The following is a 14736-nucleotide window of genomic DNA, read 5'->3' as shown; positions in this document are numbered from 1 at the left end:
TTATTCTTAATCATCTCGGTGGTTTAAGTCATTAAAATTATTGAATAAATATAATATATATATATATATATATATATTGCATTAAGAGTAAATATTAAGAATTGTGATCAGAGCTTATTCCACCCTTACCATGAGTTGCCTAGACTTGCACAACTTTGCAGGCCACCTAGACTTGCACTATGTGCAGGTCTTTTCCAAGGCATTTCCCAAGTAAGCAAACTTGACTTATTTTTCTGTTTGCTTACTTGGGAAATGGAGTAAAACTAGGTTTAAAATAGCTTGGCATCTTTAACATATATTATACCCAAGGTAAAAATCTTTCTACATATATAACATATGCTGAGAGTAGAAGAATAAGCAGGATGAGATTTTATTATGCATGCTTAGTTGGTGGCTGAGTTGATGGCTTCTCTGCTCACTAACAGGCTGTGGGTTCTAATTTCACTCTGATATGGATGGATATTTATGAATGCTTTTAGGTGATAGATGATTTTCATCACTTAGAGTGAGACCTGTATTTGGAGATCCCCAAATATAGGTCTCATTCTAAGTGATACCATGTTTGGTTCTACAGGATTCCAGGTTTATCTCATCCATAACCCACTTGCAGTATTACTCTTTTTTGGGTGTGATTGTCATTAAAAAAAAAAAAATTAACCATAGTGCTGTAGGTGTGAAAATGTGAAGTGGAAAAGACAGTGAAATTGTAAACCAAATTAGTTTATCATGTACAAAGAATAGTGCAGTTATTTGAGGGAAGTGGAAAGGCTTTTCAAATAAACAGTAGGGAGGTATCAGCGTATGGGAATAAATAGTGTTTTTAGAATTTTTCAGAGATTACTACTGAGACAGCATGTAATGGGAATAACATGAAGGTCAAGATTTTTGGACTTCGTAATAGTATCTGGGAATGTGATTGTGAATGACGTGTCATTTTTTTTTCCTTTTTCACAGAGAATAATCCTGTAGTCTTGATCTGAGAGGTAAGTAGACTGGTGGTGATCTCAAGAAAAATAGGATACATGGACCTGAGGCACATGATTATAGCAGACATTGGAGACAGTTATGTGGATAGGTAACTGGAATTTTAAAGAAGGAAATGATCACTGCTTAGTAATTTTTAACATATATTATACATAGTTGGCTAGGACAGGATGAATTAATATTAAAATTAAGCAAAAATTGCGAGAGAAGTAGATAATAGCAGTATAAGGTAATAGGAAGAGGTGGTTAATGGTTACATGGAGAGCATAAAATACATAAAATAGGAAAGTGATTCATCATCATTTATTCATGTATGAAAAGGGAATTATATATAGAAATATTCAAATACAAAAACTCATGGAATTAAAGTCTGTTAGATGAATAATCCAGATTGCTCAGTTTTGTGCGAAATAGTAGATGTTGGGTGGTTCATTAGTCTTGTCTTCGAAAAGCAGTTTGCTTGTCTATTGCCAAAAACTATTTCGTTTGTCTTCCTGTGTCCATTAGTTGGCCTTTAGAGAGCAAGAACACTCAACGTACAAATTTGTCCCTACAAACTGGCAGTTTGTAGGGACGAATTCTGGTATTTGTGGTGATAAAATTGAATTTTCATTCCAGATATTTGTTAGACTTCTATGGAATTTAATAGTTTTGCTTTCTTTTCATTATGTCCGAGTATCAATGGAGAAATCAAGATACTGAAAATCATTTACTACTTCATGAATGTGATCGTTTAGCCTAATATTTCCTTCTATTCTGCTCTTTAGGAAAGTTTTATTGCCAATTGACTGCCAACTGATTCAATGCTGCATTTTTACAGAAATTATTGAAGTGGTTTTTGGCAGTATGTCGATACATCATGTGCAGAACAGAGACTGCTTATGTGGGTTTGTCCTGCTGAATTTTCAAGAGTTATTCCTTACTCATTTCCTGTGAGTTCTGAATATGTAATAAAGGATAATGATGAAAAGATATGGTACCAGACAGTCTCGCTGAAGAACTCCATTGCAAATAGGAAAGGCTATAAATCATCTCTCCATTAACCATTATCTTTGCATGATAGTTCCGCTATCGCTTTGATTATTTTCAATTGTATGACATAATAACTGAGAAATTTGAACATCCCTTGTCTATTGATCAAATCAAATGCTTTTGAGAAATCTATGAAGTGTAAGATCAAGGGAAGGTTTTTTTATCTCTTCCTCCTTCTAGCAACCTTCTAAGGTTGCTAGAAGGAGGAAGAGATAACAAATGTTATCTCTTAAGGAAGAGATAACACATGAACACATCTACTGTGTTCAACTCTTGAACACAGTAGATGTGTTCAAGAGTGCTTGTGCTTCTGTTTTTTCAACAAACCTGCTTAATTTTTGAGTAGAAGAAGTGTTACATATGGTTCAATTCAGTTTAGAAGCATTTTCAGTGTGATAGAAAGCAGTGTGATTCCTCTATAATTTTCTGGATTGTTCAGACTGTCTTTCTTGGGTATTAGTATTATTAGGCCTTCTCTCCATTGTGATGGAATGTTGGGTGTAACTAGAGCCATATTACTGTTATTTAACAGTTGTTGCCAAAGCTCATCAAAGGAAAGTGATTAACATAGTAAAAAAAGAGATAAATTTGGGGGGAAAAGTAGCTTGTTGAGCAGGTTGAAGAAGAGAAGACTCATGTATTTTTTTGTTATGTAGCTAATAAGAGGAATGAATACTAGTGGGAGAATGATCTTGTTGAATTGAGTTGAGAAGTGAAGTGACCAGAACAGAAGATTTAGCTATTAAGTAAAAATGAGTTTGGATAATTAGGTGGAAATGAATTTCATTGCCTGGTGCAAGATCACCATGCTTATTGGAGTCCTGCAGTGACTTAAAAAAAAATTCCATGTTTGGTCTCTAGAGCAGTTTCCAGACTATGAAAAAGGAAATAAAAATACAAAAAGATAAAAATAGAGGGGAAAAAATCCTTAACCCACTCACTGTAGTAATGTTCTATAGACTCAATCTTTCATGAGTAAAAATCACATTTAAAAAAAAAAAAAAAAGTGGAGGCAAACTCTTTAACAGATATCAAACAGTTACATATTGAGAAGTGGTGTATAAGAGGAAAAAGGTAACTAGTGGAGTATCATAAACCTCTGTTCTTGTGTTTGTCATTCTGTATCAATTTAGAGGTATGGTTTTGAGGGAGAGGAGGTGTGGGGGAGGGGAATATTCAGTTTTTGCAGATGATGCAAAATTAGGAAAAGTTATTTGTTAAATCTGATATAGAAATTAAAGAAATTTGAGTGGGCTGGTCAGGTAGCTAGATTAGCATGGATTACAGTTCAGTGTCTGGATACAAAATCTTCCATGTTAGAATGGTAAGCTGAGTACTTATTTGTGAACTTGCTAGAAATAGTTGATAAGGAATTTAAGTTTAGGTATAGGGTTACATAGGGTGAATAACAGAGTTTGTTGGTGAAGACAGACAAGCAGAAACAAGAAAGTGATAGTTCCATTGTATAATGCCTAGGTGTCAGTTCACACAGGACTGCTAAACACAGATTTGGTTGCTTGGAGTTAGAGGAGATGAGGAAACCCTGCAGCGAGTTGAGTTCAGAAGTACCAAAGAAATGTCAGCTGTGAGGTTAAATTGAGAAATTGTTCTGCAGATTTTGTAAATAGAAAACAGCAGTGAGCTTTAACATGTAAATACCCATAGTTTACAGAATTTGACTGATTAACTTGAATCTATTATACTGTGTGATTGATTATATATGTACTCTGTTTTAGTTTATTAGGAATGATTCTCTAATTGCCCTTATTTTGTACTAGTTTCTGAATGTCACTTATAAAAGTGTAAAATTAACAACAGATAATTTTAGATGCTAACAGTTCAGTGTGAGTATCTGAGAAGTCTGTGTGTTGTTCACAATATATCTTGATAGATACAGTATTAAAATTCTATTTCTTGTTTTGTATTAATATTTTGTTCATGTTTTCTTTTTTGTAATGCTTTCCTGTTTTAGGACTTCTTACTCTTGGCCTTGACTATTTGTCAGGATGCAGTATATTTATAAGGAAGATGGCAGTAAATTACACAGCTACTGTTCTTGTCATATGTGCTAAACTTTGCTTCAATGAAGATTTTCAGAACCTAAGAGGAGTGTCAGAACTCATATTTGAACATCTAATTTCTATAATTAAAGCATCTAATCACATACAACATAGTAAGGATATCATGGGAGGATGCATGACAATATTCAAACAAGCACTTCAAGATCATTTTGCACAGAAGTATCTTTGTGATGACTTGCATTTAGGAATCATTCTAGTAGATGTGTTAATGCTCACTAAAGATGAATCGTTAGTGATGAATATAGTTGAGTTGCTTCCATCTGCCCTTCATCCAAAGTAAGAAATTAACTTGTTTGGTATTTGAAATTAACTGAATTTCGATTTATTTATTTATTTTATTTTTTTTTAAGTACATCCATGATATATTCTATTTGGCAGCACCCAAAGGTTTATATTTCCAAAAACATGTTAGACATCACATCATCATTGTCGTGTTTTGATGTTATTTTATTATTCCATAGGAACCTTCATGGAGTTTAAGAATGCATTACAAGAGACCCACACAACATCTATCAGACCTCTCCTTGAACACATTGACAGAGCACAACAGGCTCGGACAACTCATTTCACTCATTCACCATTTTCCCAAGTGAAAAATTTAGTCCAAATGCCCTTAATGATTACATTCTTGCCAACTGAAGGGAAGTTAGTCTCATATGGTGATGGCACAAAATAAGCACACTAGCCATTCGAGCACATGCAGTTAACAGATATGTCTGTTAACTGCTTCATTCACTGGCTTCATAGCCTGAGTTACTTCAGCTGTAAATTCAAATCAACTAACCACATTTTACTCCATTTCTAGGATCCCCATGAAGACATACATAAATATACTTGGACAGCAAGAGGATGGAAAATCAGTATTAGATTACTTTATCTTAAATGAAAAGACATCAAATTTCTCTTTAGATGTTCTCTTTAGAGTTCACAGAAGATATAAAATAAAATTATTATTATTATTATTATTACGGGTATCTCCATGGAGTCGGTAGACTTGTCACGGGAGACCCAAGCTAGCAAAACAATATCTGTCATATCTCTTCTTGAATTCATTTACAGATGAAGAGCTCACAACAAAGTCAGGCAATGAATTCCACTCATTCACCACCCTCCAGGCAAAAAACCTTGTTCTGACACCTTTGTTAACCACACTCTTCTTTAATTTCCAGAGATGACCTCTTGTTCTTCCATCACTATCACACAGCTGAAACATTTCCCCTGCATCAATCCTATAAAAACCTTTTAGTAATTTGAATGTTTCTATCATATCCCCTCTTCTTCGCCTATCAACCAATCTCTGCAATCCACAAGCTCTCAATCTATCAATGTAGGGAGCATTTTTTATATCACTCACCAACTTGGTCACTCTTCTCTGAACCCTCTCCACAGCCTCCTCATCTCCAAGGAATCCAGGTGACCAGACCTGAGCACAGTAATTCAAATGTGGAAGTATCAATGCTTTATAAAGGGGAATAATAACCTCTTTATCTCTGGATGTCAGTGTGTTCCTCAACAACCAAGTAATCCTATGTGCAATCTTGGACACCTTAGCAATGTGTCCTCTGAACTTCATCTCCTTATCTACCAATACCCCTAAGTCCCTAGCCTCATCAATCTCTTGGAGTACCTTTCCATCTATGTAGTTAAAATTACCACTTAAATGGCTAGAAATAACAAGAACAGAATGAAAATTTAAAACATTTGTTTATAAAACTAGACTACTAAATGACAAATATACAATGGCTATATGAACAAAGAATTAACCAATATTTAGGTAAAATAAAACGAAATATAGAAATAGGATGACTTCATATAAAAATGATACTAAATACTGCAGCAAATGAAAGTTTAGGAAAGACCAGAAAATGCAATAAAAAGAAAAAACTGAAGATATGGCATGATACAATCAAGAAATGATCAAAATAAAAAAAAAAAAAAACATATCATCATCAAATTCCTGACATGTACCCTCAAGGGGTGTACAGGATGTCGTAGTACTACATGAAACATTTATAGCATTACTAACTTCCTATCTACAATTTTCCTTCAAATCAGTCCGTTACTTGTCAAGACTCCAACATTATCAGATCTTATATTTCTATCGTCTAAGGCACTTTGTACCATATCAATCCACCTATATCTTGGTTTCTTGATCGTTTTCCTGCCAACTTGGCAGAGAACACTTGTTTTGCTAATCTTTCCTCGCCCATTCTGTTTAAGTGACCATACCATCTCAGATTAGCTCTGCTAACTCATTTCTGGATGCTGACAATGTTCAAGTTCTATCCTAATATCCTCGTTTTTAATATGATATTGCCATTGATGCCATCTGTTCATGCCTCTAATCTTTCTCAGCAATCTCATATCTGCGATATCTAGTCTTTGGTCAAGTGTTTTACTTTTGATCCAGCTCTCGGATCCATAGGTTAAAACTGGTTTGAATACTGTCTTCTATACAGCTAATTTAGTGTTCTGACGAATTTCTCTCTTATTCCATATGAATTATTCAGTTGACTTCCAGATTTGTTGATTCTGTTGTCTATTTACATATTTAATTTACCATCTTCACTAAAAATTGTGCCTAAGTAACTGAAATGTTTTACTTATTCCACAGGTTCTTCGTTCAAAAGGCAGTTGACATTTTAAACGATTATACCTATTTTCATTGTCTTTGTCTTTTTATTGCTGACCTTCATACCATATCTATTACAACAGTTATTCAGTTTAGTCAGGGAATCTTGCAGACTTGTAGCAGATTTATTTAGAAGTATAACATCACCCGCATAAAGCAAACAGCTGAGATTAACATCTCCAATTTTGATATCAGGTTTAATACCACTTTTTTTCATAATGTGATCCATATAGTTAATAACAGATGGGACAATATACATCCTTGTCTGACACCAGATTTAACATTAAACCATCTCCATGTACTTCCTTCAATTCTAACTGCTGACTTACAACTCAAATAAAGACTAAGTATTGCTTGATATAATGCCCCATTGATACCATATAACTGTAGCATTTAAGTAGCCTCTCTCTTGGCACCTTGTCATATGCCTTTTCCAGATCTACAAAACATAAATACGGATCTTTGTTATGTTCCTGTGATATCTCAACTATTTGTCATAAAGTGAAAATCTGATCCTGACAGCCTCTATTTGGTCTGAATCCAGCTTGTTCTTCACCAAGATTTTCTTCCACAATTCTTCTCAACCATTTCTCAAGTATGCTTGCATAAATTTTACCAGGAACACTCAATAGGGAAATACCTCTATAATTCTCACATTCAGTTTTATTTCCCTTTTTATATATGGGTACTATGAGAACTCTACTCCAATCATCGGGAATTCGTCCCTCTGTTCAGGCCTTCTGAACTATGCAGTGCAGCCACTGTAAGACTTTTATACCACCATACTTCAGCATTTCTGGTCGAATATTATCTATACCTGCTGCCTTTCCACACTTCAAGCCTTTGATGGCTTTTTCTAGTTCAAGTATGGATATGTATTCCTGACTGTATGCCTGTTGAGTGTTTTTTACCACTGTGCTATCACTGCTTGTTTCATTTAGCAATTTTTTGAAGTAATTATTCCATACTTCAATGATATCTTTTTCTCCTGTTTTCATGTTACCTTTATCATCTCTAACTCCTTTTACAGCACTCATTCTTCCATTTCTAAGCTTTTTCAACAACCTCCTGAATATTTTGCCACCTTCTTGATATTTATTTTCTGTGTTCTTCCCATGACTTTTATTTAGCTAGTTTTACACAATGTTTCACTTTCTTACATTTGTCTCTGTTTCTCTAAGAGCACAAGCTGACTTATATCTAGGAATTTTTGATATGATTTCTTTTCCTTCACTGCCTCTTTAACTTCTTTTGTTCACCATGGAGTTCTGGTTTTTCTATCCTTGCAGACAACCTCACCACATGCCTCTCTGGCTGAATCAATCAGGGTTTTTCTTCAAGGCTTGTCACTGAATCTCCAAGGTTTGGGTCCTGTTCTCAAACTCTTTCATTTTTCCTTCAATAATCTTTGTGTATTTTAGTGTACAGTTCACATCTGAGAGCTGGTCAACTTTTATTCGCTTTAAAACTTTCTTACATGTTATTCTTTTCAATATGAAATTCAATTTTATCCTGCTCAAGACTAAATAGTGATCGCTTCCAATTTCAAATCTTCTGTACACTCTGGTGTCCTGCACCATGGAGAAAACATCGCTATCGACAATAACATAGTCAATGAGACTTTTCTTATTCCTTGCCCCTTCTCTCCATGTGAATTTGTGCACATTTTTATGTTGGAACATGGTGTTAGTAATAACCAGTCCATATTCTGAGCAGAAATCCAACAGGTATTTGCCAATATTATTAGCTTTGCTCTTTTCTCCAAATTTTCCAAAAATATTTCTGTATGTCTCACAATCATTTCCTACTCTGTTATTTAGATCCCCAGCAAGGACCAACTTTTCCTTTTTCATTGTGTCAGTTGCTTTCTCTTAAAGCATCAAAAAATTCCTCCACTTCTACCTTAGTAGAATCTTCTGTGGGACCATAGGCACAAATAAGTCTCACTGTGCAATTCCCCATTCTGATTTTTGCCCATATCACTCCACTTGAGACTGCCTGCCATTCAAGAAGATTAGCCTCGTATTTTGTGTTGAATACTATGGCTACTTCTTCTTTTCCTTGATTGTCATTGCCTGAATATAACATTTTGTATTTATTGCTCAGAAAGATCTCACCAGTTTTTGTCTTTTTTGTTTCAGTCACCTGTATTATGTCAATCTGGTACTTATCTAATACTTCAGCTAGCTCAATTTCTTTGCCATTCAGGCTTCTTATGTTGATAGTATCGATCTTTAACTCTGGTGATGTTGAGTTGGGGTGTTCTCTCAGATTCGTTCCAGTAGCTGACTGACATGAAATTTTGTCATGTTGTACCATCATTTTGTATATTGGTTTAAGCCAATAAGAATACAATTTGGTAGGCTAAATCCCAAATTGTCAGCTCATCCTCGTTTGTTCGGTATCCAGTTAAATACCCAACAGGGCGCACCACGAGAAGGTGAGGATTGGACATTAGATCAGAAGCCCTGGTCGGTTCTCCGCATTGCTTTAAAGGCTATGTGGAAGTCTCCTCTCAGTTATACAGCTTTGACCCTTAAGCACCTCAAGAAGCATATCAGAAATGGTTAAAACAGTAAAAGATTAGAAGATGAAGTTTAATATAAAAGAGTAAGAGCCATGGCTAAAAGGAAGTCAGGAAATGACAGCGGATCATGGAATAAATTTGTTTCTAATTTAGAACATGATTTATATAAAATAAGACCCAGTGTGTATAAGATGTTCAAACATTTAAGTACAGATGCTAAACAAAACATAAAATTAAACACCGAATTGAAATTAGAAGATTTTCTAAATTTATATACAAAATTGTGACAGATAAATATTTCATAAAAGATAACTAGCAAACATTTAATGAAAAGGAAATAACTAAAGAAGAATTAGAAATCAGCCTGAAAGAAACAAGAAATAGAAAATCACCTGAGGAAAAAAAGTTAGATTCAGAATTATATAGATATGCAGGAATAAGGTTCAAAGAAAGACTACTATTTTTTTTTTTATATATAAAATCTGTTCAACAAGTAACCCACGAATAGAATGGAAAAAGCAATTGTGATTCCTGTCTTTAAAAAAGGTAGTAGAGATGGCCCTAAAAATTACAGAGGTATAAATATTCTGAATTCCTGTTACAAAATTTATATATAGCAGAATTTTAAGGATCAGAGTAATAAAATATTCTGAAAACTTTATTTTAGAAATACAGAATGGATTTAGAAAAGGGCGATCATGTATAGATCCAGCCTTCTGCCTAAAATTAATAATAGAGAAAAGAAGAGAATACAATCTAGAAACAAAGTACATTTATTGACTTTGAAAAGCATTTGATAAAGTTAAAAGAAGTATTTGATTTAATATATTAAAAGAAAGACAAGTACCAAATAATATTTTAAAGGCTATTAGAAGTATATATGAAAATAATCAAATACAAATAAGATTAAATTATGAATTATCATGTACGAGAGAGAGAGAGAAAAACCAAGGAGTCCGACAGGGATGTCCACTTTCAGCAACTTCTTTTAATATTTATCTAAATGAAATAATAATAAAATGAAATAATTTCCACCAAGGTATTAAACTTACCTCTCTAAAAACTGTGTGACCTACTGGAAACTCTAAATCTTACTGGGTGACACAAAATCACTACTAAACTCATCAAATTCTCATCAGTGGCTTCACTAAGTGACAAAAAAACTCATTCAACGTTATTAATAGTGAGGCTGATTTAATGGCACTTCAAGGAGATTTGTATGATCTGCTGAGGTGAGCAGATGAATGAATATGCTTGTTTAATTAGTCTAAATAGTCTGAATATCGTGATGCAGGCAGCTGCTCACTTTTGTACGATAATGCACCATCTCATCGTTCAAACATTGTGAGACAGTTTTTGAGCAAAAACCAAGTTTGTGTGTTGGATCACTTGCCGTATTCACCTGATTTAGCACCCTGTGACTTCTTTCTCTTCCCCTGACTTCATTTGCTGATGATAGGAAAGCGATATGACACCATTGAAAACGTTCAAGCGGCAGTAACTACGACCCTCAACAGTATCCCAAAAACCGATATCAAAAAACTCATTTAATGAATTAATTGACCATGCCAAACAATTATTGAAGCTGAGGGAGAGTATATTGATTGATATAAATTATTTGAATAATTATAATTGGCCTGTGTTTTATTTTCTGTCAAAAGTTTGGTTTCTTTTTGAACAGAGGGTGTATGGTTTCATCTGAATGTATTTCATATATGAATGATCAGATACAAATGAATTGAAAGGTGAAAGGATAAAATGAGAAAGGATATGAGAAGTTACTGGAAGAAGCAAAGGTTTGCTGTTTGTCAGTGTATGAAAAAAATGGAACAGTCATAATTGCAAACGAGTCAGTGCATTGGTTGTGCAGTAGGAATGCTGTGCAGTTTTATAGATGTATGGCATGAATTTGCACTTTCTTACACTGGAATAATTCCAGACTGGAAGAAAACTGCCAATATCTATCTCAAAGTGACTATAGTCATTTTGAGATTACAGACTGTGATTCTGATTATCATATTCAGGAGAAAAATCCTCTATATATAGATTATTATTATTATTATTACTACAGGCAACTCCAAGGAGTCCTTAGACTCATTGAGGAAGGCCCTAACATCATGTCAAGAACAACTATTCGACATTCACACAGTATCTATCATACCTTGCATTGAACTCGTTCACAGTCATGGCACCCACAACAGACTCTGGCAGCTTATTCCATTCATTCACCACTCTCCAAGTAAAAAACCTAGCTCTGACACCCTTGCTAACCACACTCTTGCCCAGCTTCCATGTATGGCCAGCAGTCCTCCCACCACCAGTCCTATTCTCAAAAATATCTTCTGAATTAATCTTATAGAAATTGGATGTAAATTTAATTTGGAGAGCCTGGTTTCAGAATTTGCCACAGCTTGACAACATTCTCCGAACCAAAATAAGTATTGCTGCATCACAGTACCAGAAATCTGAGAGATTATTATTATTATGAGAATCAGTCCAGATCAAGATCTCTTATGTTCCTAATTTTGCATATGCCATTTAGTAATCTGTTGTTTACCTTCATTGTGTGTGGTGGCTTGCATGGACATGCTTATTCTTACCTTTATGCCTATGAAGTTGCATTGATTTCCACACCAAAATATGGACTTAATAATTAAATAAATCTTAGTTAATTGTTATAATTAGATGTCTATTTCTTCCATTAAACTGAAAGATGAGTGAAAATCACTGTCAAAGTGTCCTTATGCCTTTTTTTTCTCACATTCCCATAATTAATCATCTTTTTTTATTTGGAAACTCTTCTAAGCTGTATATATTGTAGTAAATATTTGAGACTCATTAGTTATGTAAAACAGCTTCCCAGTTTTTTTGTTGCAATCATCAGCATCCTGTCAAATGCCTTTTCTGTATAATATATATCATCTGTATGCATGTTTTCTGTGAAAAGATAACTCTGTTAGAAATTATTACAGTTTCTTATATTCCTGTATAGGGAACACAAAGGGACAGAGACTAAGGTGATCAAATGGCTTGTGGATCAGGGACTTGTTGAACCACTCATTACATTTCTAATGTCTCTTCTTCAAGTGAGGTAATTTTTTAAATTAATTTTGATTATTTTTTTTAATAGAAAAGAATTTAAGAAAAAGAATATATTTTATTTATTCTCTGAAATAACACCCTTGGAAATATCCCTTTAAAAAAAAAAACCTTTCCATCTGCCTAAGGCAGAGTGAGGCTACCATGAACAACAACTTCCCACTCTAGTCTATCTGTAGTCATGTGATTTAAATTTCTCTGTGAGTTCGGGCCACTTATACTATTGATGTTTTCTATCATTTCCTTCTTGGTCCTACAAGAAGGCAGTATTTTTTCTTCTGTTTTGGAAAATTCAAAGAAATATTTCAGTAGGCATTCTGTACAATGTCCATACTACTGTAATTGTTTTTCTTTAATTTGTGCTATTATTAGAATATGGCAGTGTAATTCTTTCCTGATCTAATTGGTTTTAATTTCAGTCCATGGCGCTTTATTTATTTTCCTCAAATACCTTTTCAAAGCCTATCAGTCTTTGTTCTTCTCTTTGATAACTCAAGTCTTGCCATAATGAACTATAGTGAGTACCGTTATGCTCTATACTTTGATTTTAAGTTCTTTGGAGAGAGATGTGTATTTTTCCATACATTTGTAAATTTGGTCATAGTTTACGACTCTAGATTTCTTCTGTGTTTGATAGTTTCTTCATAATTTAACCTGTCTGTCATTAATATGCCTAAGTAATGAATTTTTTTTTTAACTTGTCCATTTGTTTCTTTCCACTTCTAAGTAAAGTGATTATATGTTTCTGCCATTATTTTGATTTTACTAAAATTGATCCATGTTGCATATTCCTTGCTGTTTTTATATACGTTTTCAATCATATACACTTTAAGTTTTCTTTATTGTTTGTAGATAATACTATATCATCTGCATCTTTTGTATGATATAAATTTTGTCTGTGCATAGTTATTCCCATGTTTTCTGGAATATACTCATTTACCAGTTACTCCATGCAAAGGTTAAACAAATATGGCAAAAAAGGGACATCTCTCTTTTGGTATTTCAGAAGTTACAACTGCTCCAAATAAGTTGCCGTAGTTTTTTATAGTTCTTGGTGGATGATATTGAGATTAAAATTAGATGAATATATATTTTTGAATGAGAGAGATTTTTCTTTCTTCCTATGCTTATTATTAAATGATTTGAATAATAAGGATAAGATAAAATAAAAAATACCTAAATGTGTCATATATGTCCTACATTTGACACATATAAGTTCCTAATAACTTTTATTAGGAAACAAATTCCAACTCAGCATCTAGAAGAAGAACCAATCCAACAGAATTGAAGATAGGAACCATAAACATAAGGTGTATCAATGGAAAGGAAATAAAACTTGAAGAACTGGAAAAGTATCACATAGACATCCTTTCCTTTAGTGTTACATGGTGATCAGCATTCATTAAATAATTATTTTAATTTTAATTTAAAACATTGTAGAGACAGCGATATCATTTCAAACTGCATCAAACTGAAAAGAAAATTTACCTCAAAGAAAGCACTATGAATATACCACCATGGAGTGCTGAAGGGTCAAAGCTGTATAACTGAGAGGAGACCTCCACATAGCCTTTAAAGGAATGCGGAGAACCGACCAGGGCTTCTGACCTAATATCCAATCCTCACCTTCTCGTGGTGCACCCTGTTGGGTATCTACCTGGATACTGAACAAACAAGGATGGGCTGGCAATCTGGGATTTAGCCGACCAAATTGTATTCTTATTAGTTAAACCAAAATAAAAAATGATAGTACAACATGACAAAATTTCATGCTGGCTGGGGCGTCGCCCAGTTAAACAAGGCCCCCATTGTTTTCGCCAGGGAACCAGAGCGAACAGCGAAAAGTCAGTTACTGGAACAAATCTGAAAACAAATCCCAACTCAACATCACCAGAGTTAAAGATTGGTACTATCAAATAAGAACCCTGAATGGCAAAGAAATGGAGCTAGCTGAGGAATTAGATAAGTACCAGATCAACATAATAGGGTGAAACAAAACTGTTTCACCCTATTGAAACAGTTTTGTTTCAATAGGGTGAAACAATAGAAACGGTGACTGAAACAAAAAAGACAAAAACTGGTGAGATCTTTCTGAGCAGTAAATATAAAATGTTATATTCAGACAATAACAATCAAGGAAAAGAAGGAGTAGCCATAGTATTCAACACAAAATACATGGCTAATCTTCTTGAATGGCAGGCAGTCTCAAGTGGAGTGATATGGGCAAAAATCAGAATGGGGAATTGCACAATGAGACTTATTTGTGCCTATGGTCCCACAGAAGATTCTACTAAGGTAGAAGCGGAGGAATTTTTTGATGCTTTAGAGAAAGCAACTGACACAATGAAAAAGGAAAAGTTGGTCCTTGTTGGCGATCTAAA

At 34.1% G+C, this 14736-nt stretch overlaps 1 protein-coding gene across 1 annotated transcript in view; it reads left to right on the top strand.

Moving 5' to 3' along the window:
* LOC150097128 (uncharacterized) overlaps positions 1 to 14736 on the top strand; it is a 165816-nt gene that overhangs the window by 67576 nt on the left and 83504 nt on the right. The window contains exons 6-7 of the mRNA XM_090407590.1: positions 3989 to 4373; positions 12249 to 12347. Of these exons, the coding sequence (XP_090263716.1) occupies positions 3989 to 4373; positions 12249 to 12347 (484 nt within the window). The remainder of the gene's footprint in view (positions 1 to 3988; positions 4374 to 12248; positions 12348 to 14736) is intronic.

The sequence above is a fragment of the Typopeltis vanoorti genome, chromosome 17, assembly GCF_054136105.1.
Source record: "Typopeltis vanoorti isolate ZY-2024b chromosome 17, IOZ_Tvanoo_1.0, whole genome shotgun sequence".
Lineage (NCBI taxonomy): Eukaryota > Metazoa > Arthropoda > Arachnida > Uropygi > Thelyphonidae > Typopeltis > Typopeltis vanoorti.
The sequence above is the reverse complement of the archived record's forward strand: the minus strand, read 5'-3'. Positions and strand labels throughout refer to the sequence as shown.